This window comes from Macaca nemestrina, chromosome 9 (assembly GCF_043159975.1).
Source record: "Macaca nemestrina isolate mMacNem1 chromosome 9, mMacNem.hap1, whole genome shotgun sequence".
In the NCBI taxonomy this organism is placed as follows: domain Eukaryota; kingdom Metazoa; phylum Chordata; class Mammalia; order Primates; family Cercopithecidae; genus Macaca; species Macaca nemestrina.
Window position 1 is genome coordinate 74,178,447 of NC_092133.1, and position 14,623 is coordinate 74,193,069.

Consider the following 14,623-nt stretch of genomic DNA (forward strand, 5'->3'; position numbering starts at 1 on the left):
ATGGTAAAAGCTCCGTCAGCACTTCCTATGAGTTACACCCAATTCCCCTATTGGGGCCAGGCCGCTGAGTTTTGGTGTCTTTCTGTTACCCCTCAGGTTCTCTGGTTTGTTGCCTTTTAAGTTCAGATTTTCAAGTCAAATATAAGATTTTCTCTGGCTGGGTGCGGTGGCTCACGTCTGTAATCCCAACATTTTGGGAGGCCAAGGCCCACGGATCACCTGAGGTCAGGAGTTCAAGACCAGCTTGACCAACATGGTGAAACCCCGTCTCCACCAAAAATACGCGAATTAGCCAGGCGTGGTGGTGGGCGCCTGTAATCCCAGCCACTCGGGAGGCTGAGGCAAGAGAATCACTTGAACTGGGGAGGCGGAGATTGCAGTGAGCCAAGATTGCACCACTGCACTCCAGCCTGGGGGACAAGAGCAAAACTGTCTCAACAAAAAAAAAAAAAAAGATTTTCTTAATATAGGGCCCACCCATGCTGAGGCTCCTAGCTACAGAGGCCTCAGCTTTCTGGATTCAAATGAACGAGAGTAGCTGTGTTTCTTTTGGTGATTAAATAAAGTTTAATTTTAATCAGAGCTCTTTAAGATCTACAATCTGGACAGAAGCTATTAAATATAAACACAATCTAGTAAGTTTCGTCTAGGGGAACAACACAGAGGGATGTGTGTGCATAGTGCGCAGGGGGGACGGACTCCACAGAGGAGGTGCCTCTGGACAGACAGCAAGCCTACAGTCAACCTGAAACCTAAGATGGACCTGCATTCTAAAATGAACCAGTAAAAAGCTAGGCTGTACATTTATGCTTTATACACTTTCTTCCTGTGTATATTTTATTTCATAACAGAAAGCTTCGAGTGAGAGGGAAAAGCAAAGGGTAAGAATGAGTCCCGGTGCCAGCCGCTAACCACGTGGCCACAGGTCTGTCACTCCAACGTCTGGATCCAGTTTCCTCAACTGTGAAACAGGGATAACAATAATAACGACACTGACAAGGTCCCTGGAAGAATCTCGTGACTTAGCCACATGTAAAGTGCTTGAACAAGGGCCCAGGACGGTGTAAACGGTGCCATGATGGCACAATCACCGTCAGGTCGTTTCCAGCATCATCTACTGTGAGCCCACTGGGCTCCCTGCCTTGCCATCCACACGTGCCCCACCTCCCTGCATCCAGTGCCCTATGGCACTTACTGGTGATACCGGCAAAAGCTGGGACACCCAAGCTACTCCTGCTGCTTCTACTAAGCCCCTTCCCTGCAGAGCCCGGGCCCGCCGCCAGGGTGCACACTGTCCACTGGTTTACCCACGCCACCGATGACACCACACTCACCTGTCCTTTCTCCGCTCCCCGAGGGAGGCGGGGTTGACAGCGATTCTGGGCAATGTGGAGGCTGAGGTCTGGGACTGGCTACAAGAGGACAGGGTGTCGATGTTCAGGGGTGACTGCGGAGGAGTGCTGCATTCAGAATGTGACACTGAACCTGCAGAGAGGAGCAGGTAATGCCGTTGTGAACCCCCATCTCACTTCCCCAACAGCCAAGATCAAGAGGCAGCCTATCCCCACTGCATTGCATAGTCTGGAGTTCGATGCTGGGCTCTGCGTTGCCCCCTACCTCCCACATCACCAGGCCTACTGCTGGGTTCAGTGAATTTTTACTGACTGACTGAGATGACTATGAAGTTCTCAGCTAAGCCCAGAGACTCCACCATGAGGAATCAGACTGCAGGAAAAGCAGGACAGATGGGAGTGTCCAGAAGTCCTTACCTCTGTCAGAGCCCACGACAGACCGCGGATATCTTGGTGTTGATGGGATTTTAATGCGTTCCGCCTTGAATTGCAAGTTACTCGAAGAACCTATTGTTCCATATGGGAACAAAACTTCAGGCCTTGTGGTTAAACACCACCCTGTCCTCCCTCTCCACCAGGCTACCAGTCAGGATGATAAACGCAAAGCTGGGCCCTGCTGTTTACTCCCAAGGGAGCCTTGATGTGGAACAGTCAGGAAAAGCAGACGTTTAACATTTATCTCAATAAACTGTGCAGGCACAGACTGCTCCAGAACAGAGGCACACAAGTCTCACTTCCAGCCACGGAACAGCAGCCTAAGTGACACAGCGGCGGCTCCATCTGCTCCCGCAAGATCGCCAAGGGCTACCTCTGTCTGACTCTCCTCTGGGGTTCACTTTCCATACAAAAATGTATGAAGAGCCATATAAAACAGTCCAGAATGAGGCCAACAACCTCAGGGACAGGGAGCAAGGCTCCTAGCTGAGCGATCACCTGAATGACCATAAGGGCCCCACAGAAAGCAGAAGGCGAAAACAATGGCTCTGACAGCAGCATGGGCATCGCTGGCCCGTGAAGGAAGCAGCCCTTCCCAGTAGGGAAATGAGCTCAGTCCCAGGAGGTGACAGGAGCTCGTGTGGGGAGCCCACCCACAGATCTGGACATTAGGATGCAGGCAGAGAAGAAAAGCTTGGCACCCGCGGCAGCACAAAGTCCAAATGGTGCAGTTACCGAGGCGGGCGCTGGAGGGCAGTGAGTTGGACCCATGGGTGGCTCTCATCTCAGAGTAGTCGCTGCAGGCCCTGTGGCTCAGGTCCAGGCTCAGGCGTCCCTGGTGCTGGACACTGCGTAAAAACAAGAGGTGAGGAGTTCCGGAAGAGAAACAGAAACAGATGTGGCCACTGGGAAGAAACACACAGACCAGCCAAGGCTTCCCAAGCAGGCAGAAGGGAGGCCCAGGAGCCACTGATGATCGGCCAAGGATAGCCTTCAAGCAGTAGAAAAGGCCACACACATGGGGTGGCCAGTGTCATACCCACTTCAGCCATGGGGTCAGGATTAGGCTCACTAGGAGGAAGCGATAAAAAACAGAGGCTCTGGAACCTGGGTGGGCCCGGGGAGGGGGAACCTATTCTCCCAGGAAGTGGGTAAGGAGGGACAAGATGGGCGCAGAGGACTTTGGGGAGGGGACCTATGTGCCTCACTCAGGACAGTGTGCCTAGGAAACTGGACGGCAGAGCAGGGATCGCCCACGTCAGGCTGCCCTGAGGCCAGGCCTCAACAGCATCTTTTTCTGGCTATGCAATGAGATGACATCTCTTCCCTGCTTAAACTCTCCAGTGGTCTCCACTGTCCTTAGAATAAAATCCAAACTTTTTATCACGGCTGCAGGTCCCTGTGACCTCAAACCTCTTCCTGACTCGCTGTCCCTTTGCCAAGCTCCCACCACTGTGCGCGGGTACCCTGGCCTTGGCACTGATGGCCCTTCTCCCTGGAGGCTCCAGTCCAGGTCTTGTGCGGCTGGCCTCTTTCCTCCTTCTGGTCACAGCAGCATCCCCTCTGCCACAGGGCCCTTTCTGACCACCCACTCTAACTTGCCACTCTCTTCCAAGTCACAGCCCAGCCTGTCACCCTGTTTGACCACCTTCATAGCCTCTCGTCACCATCTGATATCACTTCGTTCATTTTTTTTCTGTCTGCCTCCCACATTTGTAAAACCACACCACATGAGCTGGAAGCTAATCTGTTTAGTTCAGCATTGTATTCTCTTATAATTAGGATAGACCAAGGCATGCAGTAGGTGCTCAAAAAAAATCTGTCAAATGAATGAGTAACAGTGGCCTGGAGCCAGCCCACCCTCTTATGAAGTTTCCTCATCTTGAAGACAGAGACGGTAACAGGACTTAGCCCATGAGGTTGCTGTTGATTCGGTGAAATGATATTCATAAAGGTCTGGGCACAGTGGCTGGGACATAAGCACTCAAATATCAGTTGCTATCACTATCGTGTCCTTCAGTACCTTTTGAAACCTTGTGCTGATTAATTCAGAAAGCAGCCCTAAGGATCCCTTTCCTGTGCTGCTCTAGCCAGCCCCTCCCAGTCAGGCAAGGAAGCTTCTCCACCAGTGAGCCTCTTTATGCATCAGTGGTTCCATGTCCAGGCGGGCTTGGGCAGCTGGGGTACAGAGAAGCGTAGGGTGCCTTCACATACCTGGGATGCAAACCCTGGGGGCCAGCATCTCGGGCCGCAGGTGGAGAGCTGCAGGGGCCAACCCTGTGGCTACGCACAGTGTAGATGGGGTTCCGCAGGATGGAGCTCACGGTGGTGCTGGGGGTCAAACTCCGGGGAACAGTGCCTAGAAATGCGCTTGGTGAGAAGAGTCGCCCCAAAGGACCCAGCCAGCCCTAGACTTAAACAAGCCTTTTCCCTGTATCCCAGGACGCAGCCCCAGTCTTTTGGGAAAAGGACTTGGGAGATGAGTTTTAACCATCAATTCACAATGTGTCTGTGGCTCCTGGCCTGTCTCCATCTGTAAAAAGTGGGGAAGTCTCTTTCATGCTTCCTATTTCCCAGGGGAGAAAGCATTTTGACAAGCTTAGACATCTCATGTCTACAAGACAAACCATCCCAGACAGGGCAGCATTTCCCAGTTCCCTGGACCTCAGGGCTGAAAAGTCATGGCAGCTCTCTGAAATGCTGCCTCCCCTCTCCCTGGAGACTAGGCATCCCGCGTTTACACCGACCCTCAGCCCTGGCTGGCTGACTCACCCACAGACGGCCTGCTAGGGTATAGCGGGGGGTTGCTATGCCGGCTGGAATGCCCAGGTGAGTAAGGTGCCCACTCCTGGAGCTCCGGGGAGAGTTCTCCACTGGCTGGGACACACTTCTGTTCCTGCAGATTCAAGGGCAAGAGTGTCTGCTAGAAAGAGTGGAGTATGGCTGGGCACTGTGGCTCACACCTGTAATCCCAGCATTTTGGGAGGCCGAGGCAGGCGGATCACCTGAGGTCAGGAGTTTGAGACCATCCTGGCCAACATGGCGAAACCCCATCTTTACTAAAAATACAAAAATTACCTGGGCATGGTAGTGGGTGCCTGTAATCCCAGCTACTTGGGAGGCTGAGGCAGGAGAATCGCTTGAACTCGGGGGGCAGAAGTTGCAGTGAGCCAGGACTGCACCACTGCACTCAGGCCTGGGTAACAGAGCGAGACTCCGTTTTGGAGAAAAAAAGAAAAAACAAACACGAAAACAGTAGAGCGCTTGGGCAGCTCTGCAAGCCAGTTTCTGTCCCAGGAACCAGCTCCTCCCACTGGGGCACAGGAGGGGACAGCTGGAGAGAAGTGTTGCCCATTCATGTTGCCTTACACATCTGCAAGGGAGCAGCTTTACTTCAGAAGAAAACCACAGAGAATGAATCTTTCACATAGAGATCATGTAAAAGGTGAGAATGCACACATGTATCAGGCACATACAACTCTGTCTGATGTGCAGGCCTGTGGGAAGCTCTCTGTCCCCAGTGAGCAGCGTGGACTGGTGCCTGAGATGCTTTCCACAGTCCCCAGCAATCTCACTCTTCTGGAAACTATGACAGCACACACAATCAGGCCGTCCTGCTGCCCACTCAGCCTCACATGTGCCACCTCATCTCCCTAGCCCTTCAAGGCAAGTCCATGCCCTAGGTTTTATTGTTTAAGTTCAAAAGCTTCTTATTAAAAAAGCAAACCAAATGCTATGCCCAAGAAGATGTTCCCCTCTTGTGTCACACTCCCACTACCATGCATTTCCACTCCACTTACCTACCTCCTAGCTGGGCCACTTCCCACTTGAGTCCAACAGCAAAGGCAAAGGTACCAGGCTAAACAGGAGCCTGGAACACTGGTGCAGGGCCACTCAGCAGCCCTCCTTTGGCCAACTGTCCCCCCAGGCCTCCCCCTCCCTGCACCCTGGGGCTCAGCACTACCTCCAGGAACTGAGCAGGAATCACTACTGGAGCAAGCTTAGGCCGAAAACTGGGAGCAGATTTTGGCCGGCGACGCTTCTGCCCCAGCTCGTCCACCTTCTGGGAGGTGAGGTCCTCATCACAGGATTTCTTGGCCGGCAGGTAGGAGGAGTCCCCATCTCCTTCTGGGTAGTAGCTGGAAGCGATGCGGACCCTGGCCTTGCGAGGGGGTGATGCGTGCATGGGCTCCCCGGAGTCCACATCGGGGGGCAGGGCACTTGGGGGACTAGTGGATGGGGAGCTGCCCACCAGAGTAGCCTCTGACTCGGAGCTAGTCTCCAGCCTGTGCTGGAACTTAATGGAGTCGCTCCTTCTGGGAGGTTTTGGGGGTGTCAGAGGCCCTGCCCTCTTGGAGGGCTGGGGAGAGAGAGCAGGCCCAGGACCTGGCAGCAGGTAATCTATTTTGGGGGGTGTCTGGGGGCGTTTGAAAGTGTTAGGGTCAAAGATAGACTTTCTTTGCTTTGGCTTCTTATAAACGGAGAGCTTCTCAGGCGCTGCTGTGGAGCTGAGCACAGCCTTGGGCCAGGTCCCGCCGCTGTTGGAGCCTTCAGAGTCCACCTTGTCCAGGGGGGCCTCCCCAACCCCACAGGGGCCCACCTCTGTCTCAAAGGGCAGCAGTGGCCGCCGGCTACGCACATCCACCAGCCCAAAGCCACGGTCCCCAGAGGCATCTGAGCGGAAGGAGCTCAGGCTACGCTCAGAGGCACTGGGACAGGCCTGGGGGCAGACCTGCAAGGGTCCCCCAGGGAATGGCTTGTGCAGAAAGGAGCTGCTGCCTCCTGGGGGGCCTGGCTCCTTCCTGTCTTCCAGCCTGTCTGTGTAGAAGATGTCTGTCTGCGTGGAGTTATTGTGCTGTATCAAATTCCGTTTGTTATGAGCCTGGACTTCAGGGCCATGGGCTCGAAAACTCAGCATCTTATCAGAGTCTTTGATATTTTCAAAAATGTTCTGGCCACTCCACGAGGAGCTCTGAGGGAACACCTAGGCAGGGATTGCAGAGGAGTGAGAGAGAAAGTGAGATGGCAGGACTTGGAGCTGCCACTGAAAACCGTCCCCACAGGTAAAGCAATGGTCAGGAATGGGCCACCTGCCCCTTAAAAAAGAGACAGGCAGACAGAGACGCACATACACACAAACACATGTGCTTCTTCCTAATGGAGAAGTTTTCTCATGGCCCTGGTCACTCTGAACTCAAAGAAGAGTCAAAGTTTTATTAACTTTGAACACTTTCTGAAATCACCTGGGCCGGGCACGGTGGTTCATGCCTGTAATCCCAGCACTTTGGGAGGCCGAGGCAGGCAGGTCATGAGGTCAGGAGTTCAAGACCAGCCTGACCAATATGGTGAAACCCCGTCTCTACTGAAGTTATAAAAATAAGCCAGGCACGGTGGCATGCACCAGTAGTCCCAGCTACTTGGGAGGCTGAGGCAAGAGAATCACTTGAACCCGGGAGATGGAGATTGCAGTGAAGTGAGATCACACCACTGCACTCTAGCCTGGGTGACAGAGCAAGGCTCTGTCTCAAAAAAAAAAAAAAAAAAGGAAATCACCTGCATAATGTCTTGAGTATTTTTTAAAATATTAAACATAAAAGTAAAAATTCATTGTTAAAAATATATCTCTTGTGGTACACCCAGACAACGGAATATTAATTAGCACTAAAAAGAACTGAAATGATGTGGAGGAACCTTAAGTGTATATTAGCAAGTGAAGAAGCCACTCTATATACTCTGTGATTCCAACTCTATGGCATTCTGGAAAACACACAAGCCTGGAGGCAGTAAAAGGATCAGTTGTTGCCAGGGGCTTGGATAAATATGGGGAGCATAGGGAATGTTTAGAGCAGTGAAACTACTGTGTATGATATTATAATGGTGGTACATGTCATTACCTGCATCAAAACTCACAGAAAATACACCACCAAGACTGAACCTTAATGTAAACTATGCATTATAGTTAATACTAATGCATCCACATTGGCTCGCTAATTGTAACGCATGTACTAACTACACTAATGCAAAATGCCAAAATTGGGGAAACTTAGGGACAGGAGTGGGGATGGTGGTGGTGGGGTGGTTGAGAGAGTACTAAGAATTCTGTATCAGCCCAACTTTTCCATAAACATAAAACTGTTCCCAAAAAAAAGTCAATTAATTTGAAAATAGTTAATTTAGAAAATATCTCTTAATAGAAAGTTAGAAAAAATAGGCCCAGCCATTTCATTAAGAGATGTTTTCTAAATTGGGCCTATTTTTTCTAACTTTCTATTATTAAACTTTTCAAATATGTAGAAAAGTATAATAAATGTCCATAAATGTACCATGTAGATTCAACAATATTTCACTAAATTGTCTTTTTGTCTGTATCTATAATGATACTACAGAACATTGGAAAGCAAGTTACGAAGATCATGACATGTCACTTCCCTTCCTTTTTCTCTTTTTTTTTTTTTTGAGACGGAGTTTCGCTCTTGTTACCCAGGCTGGAGTACAAATGCATGATCTCAGCTCACTGCAACCTCTACCTCCTGGGTTCAAGCGATTCTCTTGCCTCAGGCTCCTGAGTAGCTGAGATTACAGGAATGCGCCACCACATCCGGCTATTTTTGTATTTTTAGTAGAGATGGGGTTTCTCCATGTTGGTCAGGCTGGTCTTGAACTCCCGACCTCAGGTGATCCACCTGCCTCCCAAAGCGCTGGGATTACAGGCATGAGCCATCGCGCCCAGCCCCTTCCTTTCATTTTTGAGACAGGGTCGCACTTTGTCACCCAGGCTGGAGTGCAGTGGCACGATCACGGCTCACTGCCACCTCGACCTCCTGGGCTTTTTGTATTTTCTGTAGAGGCAAGGTCTTGCTGTGTTGCTGGGCTCAAGTGATTCGACTGCCTTGGCCTCCCAAAGTGTTGGGATTACAGACATGAGCCACCATGCCCGGCCATGACACATCACTTCTAACAACTTTAGTTTGTACCTCCCCCAAATAAGGCCATTCTCCTGTATAACAACCCCAGTACCATCATCATACCTAGGAAAATTGGCAACAATTCCTTAAGGCCATCTAATTATCAGGTCCAGATTCAAATGTACCCAACTGTGCCCAACATGGCCTTGATTGCGGTTTTTTGATTGCAGGCCAGCGTCCAGTCAGGGTTCCTGCCCCCACTGCACTCGGTAAATCCCCACCCTGTTCTCAAGGATCCTGTGACCCTGAGGAGTAGCGTGGCTGTGTGGAGTCAGGGCTTTGCCCATACTCCTGACTATGAGAGCGGAGCCACGTCCAGCCCTTACCTTCAGGAGGGACAGGGTCAGGGAGTCCTGGCAGCTCCGCAGCAGAGATTCACATTCATTCAGAGACTTGTTGTCCAGTGCAATGCCATTGATCTAGAGCAGGACAGACAGCACGTCAGGCCACAGGCAGAGCGGCCTCAGGCCTACCAGGTTGGGGTCTCTGCCCACCTAACCTCCTGTGCTAGACAGTCACCAAATGCAAGGTGCCAACATCAGGAGTTGGCAAAGGATAGAGTTCCTCCTGATGAGGCACAAGGAGTCCAGCTAAGGGGTTTCTGAGGTAGAGGAACACAAAAGCCTTCACAGCAGGCTGGGGGAGGAACGTGTCCTTCTGGGATCAGAACACCGAGGACCTGGAGGGAACATCTTGGCCTGGCTGTGCCCTGCCACGTGGCACGGGACCTCAGCTCAGAACTTCCCAGCCTCTTGCCTCCACAGAGGAAATGGAAGATAAATGCATGCATGTGGCTCGGGAAAGCAGGGGGACTAAAAACAAGACCATGGATAGGAAAGGCCTTGTAGAGAAAGTAGCACATGAAGTGGGGCCCTGTGAGTGTTCACAAAGAACCTCTCAACCCTGCTCCCGGAATCTCTGCCCACATCCCTCACAGCTATGTGCAGACCTTCTTAAGAAGTGTAGGTGCAACAGGTGAATGACTAAACTGTGATACACCCACATTGCAGAGCACTGCTCAGCAATGATAAGGAACGAGCGGCCGGCACACGCAGCCTCTTGGGTGGATCTTGGTGGCATGGTGCGGAATGAAAACAGCCCAGCTCCAAAGATCACATACTATATGATTCCATGTCTGTAACATTCTCAAAAGGACAACATCACAGAGATGGAGAACAAATCAGCTGCCAAGGGCAGGGATGGGAGGGAGCAGGGGGTGTTACTACAAATGGGCAGAGGGAGGGAGACCTCAGTGCTGATGGAACAGCTACGCATCTTCATTATGGTGGTGGTTACACAGAACAACATGTGTTAAACCACAAACAACCACACAGTACCAATGTCAATATGCTAGCTTTGATATTATACTCATGCAATGTGCAACCATGAGGGGAAGCAGGGAGAAGAGTACATAGGACTCCCCTGTACTATCTCTGCAGCTTCCTATGAATCTATAATCATTTCAAAGTCAAGTTTTCTTTTTTTTTTTTTTTTTTTGAGATGGAGTCTCGCTCTGTCCCTCAGGCTGAAGTGCAGAGGCATGATCTCGGCTCACTGCAACCTCCGCCTCCCAGGTTCAAGTAATTCTCCTATCTCAGCCTCCCAAGTAACTGGGATTGCAAACGCATGCCTCCATGCCCGGCTAATTTTTTTGTATTTTAGTAGAGACAGGGTTTCACTGTGTTGCCCAGGTTGGTCTTGAACTCCTGAACTCAGGCAATCCACCCACCTCAGTCTCCCAAAGTGCTAGGATTACAGGCGTGAACCACCACGCCTGGCCAAAGTCAAGTTTTCTTTTTAAAATATCTGCAGAGTGATTATCTTGAAGTAGTAAATTAATTTGTGGTTTTTTTCCTTATAACATATCCACATTTAAAAATTTTTCATAATGGCCATATAGCTTTGATACTCTGGCTCCCCCAAAAATTTGAAAAAACATTGGCAAAGATGTGAGGCAATGAGTTCCCCTACACATTGCAGGGAGGACTGAAAAAGCCATGACCTTTTTGGAGCAAAGGGGATAGATCTCACTGGATGTTAAACATTCATGCCCTCTGACCCAGCAAACCCTCACCCCAGGAATGTACCCCAGGGCACACTCCTGGGTCCCTATGAAGTGGCCATGCAGCACGACACAGATGTAAGTAAAGGCAGAGATGCCCAGACTATCCCTCGGGAGGGACTGATCAACAGCTTAGGCTGCTGTCACTAAGGAATGACACGCATTTATGGAAATAACCAAGGTAGATCTAAAGACGTGAATATAGGCTAGGCATGGTGGTTCACACCTGAAATCCCAGCACTTTGGGAGGCTAAGGGCAGATCATTTGAGGTCAGGAGTTCAAGACCAGCCTGGGCAACATGGTGAAACCCCCATCTCTACCAAAAATACAAAAAAACTAGCAGGGCTTGGTGGCACAGGTCTGTAATCCCAGCTGCTCAGGTGGCTGAGGCAGGAGAATCACTTGGACCTGGGAGGCAGAGGTTGCAGTGAGCCAAGATCATGCCACTGCACTCCAGTCTGGGCAATAGAGTGAGACTATCTCAAACAAAAATAAAAATAAAAAGATATGAATACGGAGGGACCTCCAAGACATGCTGCTAAAATCTGGCTGGGTGTGGTGGCTCACATCTGTAATCCCAGCACTTGGAAAGGCCAAGGCAGGTGGATCACTTGAGGTCAGGAGTTTGAGACCAGCCTGGCCAACATGGCGAAACCCCATCTCTACTAAAAATACAAAAATTAGCTGGGTGTGGTGGCATGTGCCTGTAATCCCAGCTACTTGGGAGGCTGAAGCAGGATAATCACTTGAACCTGAGAGGCGGAGGCTACAGTCAGCCAAGATCACACCATTGGACTCCAGCCTGGGCAACAGAGTGACACTCCATCTTAAAAAATAATAAAAATAATAAAAATAAAACAAAAAGCAAGATGAGCAATTGAGTATATTATAATCCCATAGAGGTTACCCCAACCCCCCAAAAATGTGTGAGATGTACATGTTTTGAAAGTTTCTGGGACATAATATAATAAATTGTTAACAGTGATTGCCATCGGGGTGGGAAGTAGTACACAAGAGGTCTAGCCAGAGGAAGAGTTGTTGTCACTATTTGCCTTTTGTACTATTGGAATTTTGTATGTATGCCATGAAAAAGTGTATGGCATTTTCAGTTTTTAGTTTTTATTTATTAGAGACAGGAGTCTTGCTCTGTCACCCAGGCTAGAGGGCAGTGGTGTGATCTCAGCTCACTGCAACCTCTGCCTCCCAGGTTCAAGTGATTCTCCTGCCTCAGCCTCCCGAGTAGCTGGGATGACAGGCACCCACCACCAAGCCCGGCTAATTTTTGTATTTTTAGTAAAGACAGGGTTTCACCATGTTGCCCAGGCTGGTCCCGAACTCCCGACCTCAGGTGATCCACCCACCTCAGCCTTCCAAAGTGCTGGGATTACAGGAGTGAGCCACTGCGCCCTGCTGGCATTTTCAATTTTAAAAGGTTAGTTAGAAGTATTAAATTTGCATGTCCTATGACTCAGCAATCTCATGGCATTTGTAGCTCAGTCTCAGAGATACCATTAGGTGTCTCCAGAGGGTCTATGCACACAGGTAAAGTTAAATGCAGGACTGTTTGCAATTGCAGACCCTGCAAACAACTTCTATGTCCATCGGGGGAGGGGATAATTTATACTACATATAATCAAACAACAGAATACCATAAGGTGGGTAACATTAGCCAGGCTAGACTTGGAAAGATATCCAAGGTAGGATGCAAATTGCAGATCCCATTATTGTACATAAATAGCAAAACAAAACCAAGAAATCTATCTAGGTATATATAGATTTGTAGGGGCACTTATGTGGGCTGGGTACTTATCTTCCAAATGGGGGCAGGGACAATCTCTAGGAGCAGGATTAAAGGGGGAAGGGACTGCCACTTTTCATTTTACATATTTTTGTATTGCTTGGCTATTTTACAACAAATAGGACTTACTTTGGTAACAAAAAAATTTAAAAATAGGTATTACATTTAGTTTTTTTAAAAAAGGGTCGTGTTTAAAAGTCACAACACCAATGATGTCAATTTTTTAAACTGTCCTTGATAAACATTCATGAGAATGTTAAATGTAGAGAACTACATTTAAAATATTAATAAAGCTGGGCGCTGTGGCCCATACCTGTAATCCCAGCACTTTGGGAAGCCAAGGCGGGCAGATCACCTGAGGTAAGGAATTCGAGACCAGCCTGGCCATCATGGTGAAACCCCATCTCTATAAAAGTACAAAAATTAGCCAGGCGTGGTGGCACACGCCTGTAATCCCAGCTACTCAGGAGGCTGAGGCAGAAGAATCACCTGAACACAAGAGTCGGAGGTTGCAGTGAGCCAGGATTGCGCCACTGCACTCCAACCTGGGCGACAGAGCAAAACTCCATATCAAAAAAAAAAAAAAAGAAAAGAAAAGAAAAAAAGTTAATAAAGGTTATCTACAGGTGGTACGAAAGCAAGTGGTTCTTATTTCCCTCTTAGGCCTTTGGAGGTTGCAGTGAGCTGGGATTGCATCACTGTACTCCAGCCTGAGCGACAGAGAGAGATGGAGAAAGGTTATCTACACATGGTAGCAACGCAATTGATTCTTATTTCCCTCCTAGACCTTTTATTTCCTAATTTTCTACAGTAAATAGAAATATACCATCAAGAAACCTATGTTTAAATGTTCACATAGTACAATGCCCAGAACAAGGAAAATATAAAATCTTTGCTCATTACTTCTTGCTCAAACCTCCCAAATGTAATCTGTCTATGCACAGCAGATGACCCTGGCTCCAGCCTTGAGACTTACCGCAACAATCCTGTCTCCCACAGCAAGGGACCCTTCTTTGGCGGCAGGGCTTCCGGGCAGCACGGCGGCAGCATACACTCCATTCTCCAGACTGATGCCGCTGTCTGCAAGCCACAGGAGGTCACTGGGTAGCCCCTGGCCTCGCTGCCCAGCCCCGGTCACCCTACCTCATCTTTGTTACCATCTTCCCACAAAAGAGGATGTCAGCAGGCTGCACCCTCTCTACCCCTGCACCCTGCCCCAGTCCCACCAATTGGGGGCTCACTTACATCTGCCCTTACATCTGCCCAGGTAAATCAAACACTCAGAAAGCAAGACTCAGGGCCCAGACGACCTCCTGCCAGGAAAGCACATGGGCTACATTTAAATGGCATCGGCCCCTCATCCCTGTGAATGAGGTACTCTAAGGGGCACCCCTGGCACCTGTCCACAAAAAAGGGCCCCAGCCACCTGAGGCACTCTGCCATGTCCACAGGCCCACTACCTTTCTGTCCACTGAGGTTGATGTGCAGCGGCGTAACCACCTTCCCACCCAGGGACTTCCTCCGCCGCACGACCATGTTGATGGCCCCCTCCCCGTTGAGGAGCGCCTTGATGGCCTGCTTCTTGTCCTTGTTGATGAGGTCCACATCGTTGATTCTCAGCAGCCAGTCATTGACCCTGAGAAGGGGCACAGCCAGTTCAGCACCCACACAGGCTGTGGGACCAGCGGTTAGCTGCCCACCACTACCATTCAGGGGGCTGACTGCCAAGGAGTGGGTGCCTCACATACACGTTCAGAAAATTTCCTCTTGCAGGAGTGCACATTGGTAAAATTTGCAGATGCTGAGGTTAGACAGCCTGGGTTTAAATCCTGGCCCTACCACTTACTAGTTGTATGATCCAGCCCCTCCAGGCCTCAATGTCCTCATATGTAAAATGGGGGCAATAATCACGCCTACCTTGTAGGGTTGTAAAGACTAATCAATTAATTTCTATAAAGTATTTAAACCAGTACTCAGCAGTCAGCCAGCACTGTAATAGTGTTAGCTATT

General features: G+C 49.7%; 1 protein-coding gene across 3 annotated transcripts in view; it reads right to left on the reverse strand.

Moving 5' to 3' along the window:
* Positions 1 to 14,623, reverse strand: part of LOC105465968 (discs large MAGUK scaffold protein 5) — a 149,067-nt gene that overhangs the window by 24,264 nt on the left and 110,180 nt on the right. For all 3 annotated transcript variants that reach the window (XM_071068791.1, XM_011714643.2, XM_011714644.3), the window contains exons 12-20: positions 14,074 to 14,249; positions 13,590 to 13,693; positions 9,079 to 9,171; positions 5,752 to 6,771; positions 4,560 to 4,683; positions 4,002 to 4,146; positions 2,523 to 2,635; positions 1,770 to 1,859; positions 1,335 to 1,485 (exon numbers count right to left, since the gene is read on the reverse strand). In XM_071068791.1, the coding sequence (XP_070924892.1) occupies positions 1,335 to 1,485; positions 1,770 to 1,859; positions 2,523 to 2,635; positions 4,002 to 4,146; positions 4,560 to 4,683; positions 5,752 to 6,771; positions 9,079 to 9,171; positions 13,590 to 13,693; positions 14,074 to 14,249 (2,016 nt within the window). The remainder of the gene's footprint in view (positions 1 to 1,334; positions 1,486 to 1,769; positions 1,860 to 2,522; positions 2,636 to 4,001; positions 4,147 to 4,559; positions 4,684 to 5,751; positions 6,772 to 9,078; positions 9,172 to 13,589; positions 13,694 to 14,073; positions 14,250 to 14,623) is intronic.